Consider the following 10,000-nt stretch of genomic DNA (forward strand, 5'->3'; position numbering starts at 1 on the left):
TCTGTGTGTGTGTGTGTGTGTGTGTGTGTGTGTGTGTGTGTGTGCGTGCGTGCGTGTGTGTGTGTATGTATGTGTGTGCATATATATGTGTTTGTGCATGTGTGTTGCATGTGTGTGTGTTTATGTGTATGTATCTATATGCGTGTTTGTGTTTATATATGTTTATGTATGTTCATGTGTGTATGTGTGGGTGCATATATGCTTGTCTATGTGTGTGTATATGTGTATGTATGTATGTATGTATGTGTGTGTGTTTATATGTTTATGTATGTATGTGTGTGTGTATGTGTGTGTGTGTTTGTGTGTGTGTGTGTGTATGTGTATGTGTGGGTGTATGCATGTGTATATGTGTGTGGTATATGTGTATATGTGTTTGTATGTGTGTGTATATGTGTGTGTGTGTATTTGTGTGTAGGAGGTGTGTAAGGTTCCTGGGTGATGGTGAGGTGACAGTGAGAATGATGTTGAGGTTCTCTGCTCCGTTCTCATTGTTGTGGTGTGTGTCGGGGTTCCTGTACCTGCGCGCTCTCAGCACCATCTCAGTGACAGACTGCAGCTCTGTGATGTGCTGTAACTCCGCCTTCACCTTCCTGCTCAGCTGGATCTGCCTTAAGGAGCGCTTCCTGGGAGTCAGGGTCATCTAACACACACACACTCACACACACACACTCACACTCACACACATGTTGATACATACACTATGAATTCAGAACAGCTAAACCCCACCCCCACCCCGTCCCCTCTTGCCCCTCCCACTCAGGTGGTAGCAGTGATCCTCTCTATAACAGGAATCGTGATGTTAGCGTACTCTGACGGATTCTACAGTGACTCTATCACCGGAGTGGCTCTGGGGGTCGGATCAGCCTCCTGCTCTGCGCTCTATAATGTGTGTGTGTGTGTGTGTGTGTGTGTGTGTGTGTGTGTTAGATGTAGATATAGATATAGGGTGACACTGTGCAGTATATATGTGTGTTTGTTTATGGTTGTGTTTAGTTTAGGTTGTTTAGTAACAGTGCGTGTCTGGGCTGTGTATCATTTTTCAGGTGTTGTACAGGAAGCGTGTAGGGACACTTGATCCTGCCCCGGCGAGTGTTGTGTTGTGTTGTGTGGGTCTATGTGCACTTGTGTTACACTCATGGGTGTGTGTGCTGCTGTATGTTACACACGTGGAGTTCTGGCCACCATCTCAGCCCATGCCCTGGAACACACTCTGCACCACAGCCTCACTGCTTCTCGGTACACACACACACACACACACACACACACACACACACACACACACAGTGCACTGCAGAGGAACACTACACTGACCAGTAGTGTGCTCCTGCAGTAATGTCACATGCATACTGTAACTCTGTGTGTGTGTGTGTGTGTGTGTGTGTGTGTGTGTGTGTGTGTGTGTGTGTGTGTGTTTGTGTGTGTATGTGTGTTTGTGTTGCAGTGTTTAATGTGCTAGTGAACATGGGAGGAGTGTGCACTACCCTGAGCTCATCTCACTCGGGATCCTGCTCACAGTTCCAGCCAGCGCAGGTTCACACTCACTGCAGTCCACAGTCACATGACCACATGGAACTGAGACACATCTGAATACTGATGTATGTTATTTCAGAATTAATCTCTCGCTGTGTGTGTGTGTGTGTGTGTGTGTGTGTGTGTGTCTATACACAGCGGTGGATGTGTGGCTGTTGGAGGCTCCGCCCCTCAGTGACATGCGGTTGATGGCGTTCGTTTTGATCTCGGCTGCATTTGTGTTGCTGCTGTTTCCTGAAGACTGGGACGAGAAATTACTGCAGTCTATCAGTTCAGTGTGGAGTCAAACAACAATCAACACCTAACACACACTAACACACTTAACACACACTTAACACACACTAACACACTTAACACACACTAACACACCTAACACACCTAACACACACTAACACACCTACCACACTTAACACACTTAACACACACTAACACACCTAACAAACTTAACACACACTAACACACACTAACACACTAACACACCTAACACACCTAACACACCTAACACTTAACACACACTAACACACCTAACACACACTAACACACACCAACACACCTACCACACTTAACACACTTAACACACACTAACACACTTAACACACTTAACACACACTAACACACTTAACACACACTTAACACACACACAACACACACTAACACACACTAACACACACACACTTAACACACACTAACACACTTAACACACACCAACACACACTAACACACTTAACACACACACACACACACACACTAACACACACTAACACACCTAACACACTTAACACACACTAACACACACTAACACACTTAACACACACCTACCACACTTAACACACATGAACACACCTAACACACTTAACACACACCTAACACACACTAACACACACTAACACACCTAACATTTACATTTACATTTGCAGTATTTAGCAGACACCCGTGTCCAGAGCGACGTATAAAAGTCTCCAGCAATGAATAAATCTACACTGTACACTGGATTACACACTTAATATAAATCAGACTATAACTGTGTTGAGGTTTCTTTTTCTTTTTCAATAAAGCAAACATGGAAAGTCTCATTTTACCGTTTTTTACAGTTTTGTGGTGCCGTTGGAGGATGTGTTTTATGGTCGACAGGCTTACAGCATTGATGTTGTTGAATATGTTGTCATTACTCAAGATATGCTCTCTTATCTCTCGAATCCTAACTGCATTGTTGGCCAAAACCATATTTATAATTGAGGTCTCTTGTACATCTGAAAACAAGTGTCCTCGTCCTCGTCCTCGATGATGTCTTAGCCTTTCCACTCAGTGTAGTAAATGAATGACTCAGAGTTACAAATGTTTATGCAATACTTTGCAGTCAGACGTATTTTACAGTACATTACTGTAATGCTAAAATGGTCATAAAATGGCATACCTGTTCTCATGTCTGAAGGTTCAAATTATGGACACCACTGTAAATTGATTCAAGTTGGGCTGAACTCTCAGTTCAGCCTCTCTCTCGGTCAGACCATGGTTGTTTACATGATCATCAAGTGTTGCCCTAATCTCATCAGAGATGGCTCTCCTTCCTTCTCTTATTTGCCCTCGTCCTCTTCTTCCTCTTCCTCTTCCTCTTCCCCTTCCCCTTCCTCTTCCTCCTTCTCCTCCTCCTCTTGCTCTCTGTTCATTGTTAGCATCCATTGTTCAAAACAGGTAATCTGATCTTTAACCTATTTATAGGCCTCTCTACACTACTGTAAAGTAAAGCAGTGATTGGTTGGTGATCAATTAAGCGATTAGTGTTTGCAGATGTGTCTGTGTGACATGGTGACTAAGTGTAGCATTTTGATTGGTTGTGTTTGGAAAGGGAAAGCAAGTCACTTCCTGATAGATCTTTGTGTTTTAGGTAGAGAATTGTGTGTAGTGTTTTGAAAAAAGTGTTTTATGCATTTGAAAACTGAGTCTAAAGCTGAGAAAGAGCTTATGGTTTTAAAGATTTGGCATGTAGTTTTGCACTTTGAGTGAGAGGTTTCAAAAATCGTGTGACATAAAAAAAGATTTTGTGTGTAAGCAATTGGTAAAAACTGTAAGTGTTTCAGAAAGTGGAAGGTCTTCACCTGTCGCTTAAAGATAGACAGGGACTCCACTGTTCAGACAACACACACTTAACACACACTAACACACACCAACACACACCAACTCACACTAACACACACCAACACACTCTTAATCATATCTCCTTTTTCATCTGTACTGTGATGTAGAAATAAAAGTGTATGATAAATATTATTGAGTTATAAATGTTCTTGTTGTTTATGATTCATTTCACTGTTCAGCCTCTGAATCACAAATAAAATCTGTCACAAGGAATTATTTTGTCATTTTTATCTAAAATCACTGGGGTTTTTATTTTAAGGATGAAATGCGGCTGTAGTAGTGAATAACACACACACACACACACACACACACACACACACAAAATATAACAGGTCGTCTCAAAGAGTTATTCATTCATTTCCTCTGAAAGCACGTGAGCAAAGCATCACAAAATCTCTGTAGGTTATGTACAGGAAACAGAACTGAGTAGTTCATCACTCGACTCTTCTAGTCCGAGTTGTTCTTTCCTTTATCACGTGACTCCCACAGACACTATGCAGCTGTATATGTATATATATAAATGATTGGAGCTATAGGTAAAGTTGGTGTGTATGTAGACGTGTTGGGGATCTGTGGTCTGTGTTTATTCTGTTCATTCTATTTTAATTTTAAAAAGAGAATTTAAAAACTGAACTGTTATTATTAGTTTTTGTAATAAAAAAAGCAAGTCATTTTTCTGTTTCTCCATGGTTGCATGAAAAAGAAGATAAAAGGGAAACCAAAACAGAAAAATTATTTTAATTTATGACACAGGAAGTTGACTTGTTATGCAACCAGGGGAACATGCCAATAAGGAGATAGATACCTGGAAGTTCAAACAGGTCAACCATAATGGCCTTGGAACCTCACCTTAATATGTCTTGAGAATGCCGTCTTCCTCGACTTCAGAGTACTTAGTGTGTAAAAATTGGAAAACAGTGGGATTTTCAGCAGGAAATGTAAGAAGATTTTGTACTGAATGTGGTGCAGGACTGAGTTCTATCTTCAACTCACATTTGGAACTGGAGGCTGCAAAAGAAATCCTCCTGATGACATAACAGTCCATAAGTCTATTACAGCCGACCTGCACTTTAACCCACACCTTAAACGTTCTCCTCTCATAGAAAACAATGATAAAATACAGTAAGCAACATTATGCATTAGGACACTGATATTAAAAGACTACATTTGGCAAACCACTTAATAATAAAAGGTTCTATATAACGACAAGCAGATGATGAGGCCAGAATATAAAGAAAACAGAAAGAAAGAATATATATATTTTGTGTTATCCATTAACATGGTTTTATTTTTTATTTTTATATTGCTTATTGTGCATCTTATGCATGTTCCAATTGCTTGTAAATATCAATACAATAAAAATCGATGTTAAATATCTCATACCTTCTAAAACAAATCTATGCACGCGCCTCCCTCTATGATGTAGAAGCTCCGCCCACTTCCGATCGGAAGCGACTGACGCGTCTGTGACTTGTTGCTTCTGCAGTTGGACATTTTGTTTGTTTTAGTTCACCTCTTTTTCGTGCATTCATTAAAAAAACAGGAAAATAACCTGTTGTGTCTATAATTCTGGATTAGTATTATTCTGGCTATGCAGTATTAGAATAAAATAATAATAACGCTCACTTTACTCTTTTTTTAATTCTCTTTCTCAGATAAAAATTGAACGACCAGAAGGTACACGGACAATCTGCTTACTGAAATTTTATATTTTATTTTATTTCTGATCAAATGAATTAAATGAACTGAATGAATAAAAACGATTTGTTCATTTTGATGAATGAGATTCAAAGAACCGAGTCACTAAAATGATCCGATCTTCCGTTACTAGCGGTGTTTCGTGCCCAGGCCGATGGGGGCACTGTGGACCCCTCCAGCATTAATCCCGCCGTAGAAGAAGAGGAAGAAGGCGGAAGTGGGCGGGGTTTAGTTGCTGTCGGGGTGTGTGTGTGTAACAGCAGCATGGCGCTAAACGCAGGTACAAACTGAAAGAAATTCTCACTTTTTCACACTTTTACTGCTTTTATTTATCATTAATGCGCTTTTTTTACGTTAAACTCAACATTTTCTCAGAGTTCAGAATGAGCGCGTGAGCCGCGTAATCAGCATCTAATGTGCTGGAGATAATAACAACAACAATAATAACAATAACAATAATAATAATAATAATAATAATAATAATAATAATAATAAGCTGAATGAGAGATTCTCCTGGTGAACTCTGAGATGATTAGAGTGCAGGATGTGTATGACGGAGTGATCACATTTTCTCCTTTACTGCAGTGAAGCATCAACTATTCTCATTATAGATTCCACACATCTGTGTGTGTGTGTGTGTGTGTGTGTGTGTGTGTGTGTGTGTGTGTGTGTATATTAACGTACGTACGTACGTTTGTACGTGTGTGTGTGTGTGTGTATTTGAACGTGTGTGTGTGTGTGTGTGTGTGTGTGTGTGTATTTGAACGTGTGTGTGTGTGTGTGTGTGTGTGTGTGTGTGTGTGTGTGTGTGTGTGTGTGTGTTGTCAGATGAGGAGGATTTCAATTGGGAACCCCCGAGCGAGGCGGAGATGAAGGTGTTCCAGGCTCGGAGGGAACGGCAGGATAAAATCAGTAAACTGATGGGAGATTATTTACTGAAGGGCTACAAGATGCTGGGTGACTGCTGCGACATCTGCGGGGTGTGTAACCATCTCCATCCCATCACTGCTCCTTCACTGCACTGTGTACTGATCTATCTGCACCTCTGTGTTCAGTGGGTGCATGAGGACCACATGAGGTTCCTCTCTAGGTTCCCTTGTAGGCTTCTCTCTGGGTTCTAGTGTTTAGTCTCCAGGACAGGGTGAGGAGCTTCACAGTCTCCGAATAAAAACACAGGCATCCAGTATGAGAAATCTGTGATGCTTGTTCTCTTTATCAGGACCAGAGTGAGAGCAGAACCAGGTCCAGAGAGAGAGATTTGAACACTGTATGTTCATCTGACCATCACACCTATTTGTGTTTCTTTCACAATGTCTGAAGCACCCAGTTGTTTAGAACATCTCTATACTGTAGTGTTAACATTGTTTTTTTACTGCAACTATGATTCCCAAACCCTGTTCCAGCATCATGAAGCTCCTGTAAACATGAAGCTCCATTAAGACATGGAGAACTTGAGTGTTCTGCACAGAGCCCTGACCTCCTCCACTGTACTAATTAACTTTGGGACTGAAACTGGAGACTCCTTACACTACATAAATATCTCGCATCCACAGCCACGTTCCAGAATGTTCCCAGACTAGTGAAGCTTTTTATAGTAAAGAGAATAAATCCAGAATGAGATGTTTAATAAAGTGTGTGTGTGTGTGTGTGTGTGTGTGTGTGTGTGTGTGTGTGTGTGTGTGTGTGTGTTTATTCCACAGACGATTTTGCTGCAGGACAAACAGAAGAAGAATTACTGTGTGGCGTGTCAGGAGCTGGACTCGGACATTGATAAGGACAACCCTGGTGTGTGAAGCTGCAGGTTTCTCTTCGACTCAGTCGCGTGTGTGTGTGTGTGTCATAATCACACTCCTGTTAACTTTCCCTCCTGACTCAGCAGTGTGTACCATCACCCTGATCACACTGTGAGGAAGAGGAGGAGGTGATGAGGAGCAAGCTGTGGCACACACAGGAAGTGACCTGGAGTCCAGTTTAAACACACTACTGTTTCTGTAACACCCTGTGTGTGTGTGTGTGTGTGTGTGTGTGTGTGTGTGTGTGTGTGTGTGTGTTTCAGCTCTGAATGCTCAGGCAGCTCTGTCTCAGGTACGAGAGCGACAACTCGCCAATCATCCCCTGGATGCAGATGAAGCCACGCCCACTGTACCAGAAGCTCCACCCAGCAGCAGACCAGAGCACTGTGAAGGAGCGGCATCTGGGCTCAAAGCCCTGCCTCCTCCTCGTCCTCCTTCACAGCCCCTCCCCCTTCCTGTTCCCTCCCCCACTGCAGAACCCCAGCGGTCTCCCCAGCACTCTTCCTCATCGTCCTCCTCCTCCTCCCCCTCTTCCTCCTCCTCCTCAGCAGGCTGCAGTGGAGGCACAGGACGTGGTGCTGCAGAAGCTGTGCTGGGCCACACAGGAGCTCCACACTGCCGTCTCTCTCGAGTCCTGCGTGCAGCTGTGCGGCCTCATCCGCGCCTGTGCAGACACACTGCAGAGCCTCAAACACCTGCAGCACTGACGTTGTACACACACACACACACACACACACATACACACTTACTTACACACATGGCTGTGTGCTGTAATACACCTCAGGAGGTGACGCTGCAAATAAACTGTTTTTCTTCTGAATAAGAAATAAACACCGGAACTGAAGTACCACTCTCCCTCTCCTCAGTGTCCTGTCTCTTTCTCTCTCTCTCTCACTCTCTCTTTTACTCTCACACACACACACACACACACACAGGTTTCAGTGGGATTCTATTTTCACACTTGATTTTTAATTATTTGTAGGAATACTGTAGTGCACGCTTCCTGCTGTGATGTCCTTCTCCACTAGGTGGTGCTGCTGTCTTTATTATTAAACACACCATATTTATTAACACACACAGACACACACACACACACACCGAGGGTTTGACTGGGCCTGAGCTGCAGAACACATTCTTAACTTTTAATCTGTTTATCCTAATTTTCTCTTCCGTCTGGAATTTTATTTTATCCAAATCTGTTTGCGTGACTGTAGACAGAACCACAGAAATCTCACACACACAAAGCAGATCCTAGTTCAACTAAACTTTAACACACTCAGGAAATCATCTGGATTAGAAATGTATAAAGATCTCAGGCTTAATCCCTGCTCATATTTGGGTTGTGTGTGTGTGTGAGGAAGCTGCAGTCTGAATGACGTGTCTCTCTGTAATGTGTTTATAGCGTTTTGGGTTCTAAAAATAACACACACAACACATCCCTCTGAGATCTGAGCCTCGACAATTTTTAAGTAAATGAGTTCAGTGCTGTTTTGAGTTTACTACTTCTTCTTCTTCTTTCGTCTGCTCCCATTAGGGGGCGCCACAGCGGATCCTCCGTCTCCACACCCCCCTGTCCTCTACATCTGCCTCTTTCACACCAACTACCTGCATGTCTTCCCTCACCACATCCATAAACCTCCTCCTTGGTCTTCCTCTTTTCCTCCTTCCTGGTGTCTTCATCCTCAGCATTCTCCTACTGATATACCCCATGTCTCTCCTCTGCACATGTCCAAACCATCTCAATCACACCTCCCTCACCTTGTCTCCAAAACGTCCTACATGCGCTGTCCCTCTAATAAACTCATTTCTAATCCTGTCCATCGTCGTCACTCCCAATGAACATCTCAACATCTTCAGCTCTGCTACCTCCAGCTCCACCTCCTGTCTTTTACTCAATGCCACTGTTTCTAATCCATAAACATCTCAGGTCTCACCACAGTCCTATAAACCTTCCTTTCACTCTCACAGATACTCTTCTATCACAAATGCATGGCAGAAATTCACTAATACTTTATTTACTGTAGTGGGTGATAATCTCCACCCACTTCTACTGATAAACCCCGCCCATTTCAACTAATAACTCACCCCCTTCCTCTGATAACCCCGCCCACTTCAACTTATATCCCCTCCCTCTTCAGCTGGTACTGCTGTGTGTTCTGGCTTCAGTTTTAGTGTACAGCACAGGATCTGATACACAGCCACAGACCCGTGACTAATCACAACCGGAGACAGCGTAACCACTCTAATGAGTGTGTGTGTGTGTGTGTGTGTGTGTGTGTGTGTGTGTGTGTGTGTGTGTGTGTAGGTCATTTCATGTTCATACACGCTGAAGTGTTTCAGTGAAAAGTGTCTGAGCTCATGATGGAGCAACCAACAGGGTGCGGACCACATGGAAACATCAGCTCACACACACTCTCTCTCTCTCTCTCTCTCTCTCTCTCTCTCTCACACACACACACACACACACACACACAGTACAGTCTTTATTTCACCTTAAGTTCTTTTAAATGTGTTTTAATATGTACTATATATATATATGAATACTGTGTGTAATCTAGAGCTTTATAATCCAGTGTTCAGTTCCCAATAACACACACACACACACACACACACACACCTCCTTCATCCTCCTCTCCACCTTCAGCTGCTTCTGTCCATCTGTCTGTCTTCTTAAAATAAGTACACCGTGAGGCGGAAACCCCCTTTCACCTTCTAAAGTACACACACACACACACACACACACACACACACACACACAAACCGCTTCATCTCTCCAGACATGTTTTTATTAATGATAAGACTAATTACTTTTACGACGTATGTGGGTGTGATTTGTAATCTGG

General features: G+C 42.8%; 3 protein-coding genes across 5 annotated transcripts in view; all 3 read left to right on the forward strand.

Moving 5' to 3' along the window:
- LOC124393222 (solute carrier family 35 member F4) overlaps positions 1 to 1,927 on the forward strand; it is a 3,553-nt gene extending 1,626 nt beyond the window's left edge. For 2 of the 3 annotated variants that reach the window (XM_046860817.1, XM_046860819.1), the window contains 5 exons: positions 416 to 635; positions 761 to 886; positions 1,044 to 1,236; positions 1,442 to 1,530; positions 1,669 to 1,927. In XM_046860817.1, the coding sequence (XP_046716773.1) occupies positions 416 to 635; positions 761 to 886; positions 1,044 to 1,236; positions 1,442 to 1,530; positions 1,669 to 1,719 (679 nt within the window). In that variant the 3' untranslated portion in view covers positions 1,720 to 1,927. The remainder of the gene's footprint in view (positions 1 to 415; positions 636 to 760; positions 887 to 1,043; positions 1,237 to 1,441; positions 1,531 to 1,668) is intronic. The other variant, XM_046860818.1, reaches the window with a different exon arrangement.
- Positions 1,928 to 5,541: 3,614 nt separating this feature from the next.
- znrd2 (zinc ribbon domain containing 2) lies at positions 5,542 to 8,007 on the forward strand. The gene is given in 5 exon segments (XM_046860821.1): positions 5,542 to 5,644; positions 6,193 to 6,344; positions 7,065 to 7,149; positions 7,421 to 7,593; positions 7,595 to 8,007. Coding segments are annotated over 5 exon segments (696 nt in total). The 5' UTR covers positions 5,542 to 5,628; the 3' UTR covers positions 7,865 to 8,007.
- The window catches only part of ehbp1l1b (EH domain binding protein 1-like 1b), a 26,587-nt gene continuing 23,652 nt past the window's right edge, over positions 7,066 to 10,000 (forward strand). Inside the window, exon 1 of the mRNA XM_046860791.1 lies at positions 7,066 to 7,200. The gene's annotated coding sequence lies outside the window, so the exon portion shown is untranslated. The remainder of the gene's footprint in view (positions 7,201 to 10,000) is intronic.

Source organism: Silurus meridionalis, chromosome 11 (assembly GCF_014805685.1).
Source record: "Silurus meridionalis isolate SWU-2019-XX chromosome 11, ASM1480568v1, whole genome shotgun sequence".
In the NCBI taxonomy this organism is placed as follows: domain Eukaryota; kingdom Metazoa; phylum Chordata; class Actinopteri; order Siluriformes; family Siluridae; genus Silurus; species Silurus meridionalis.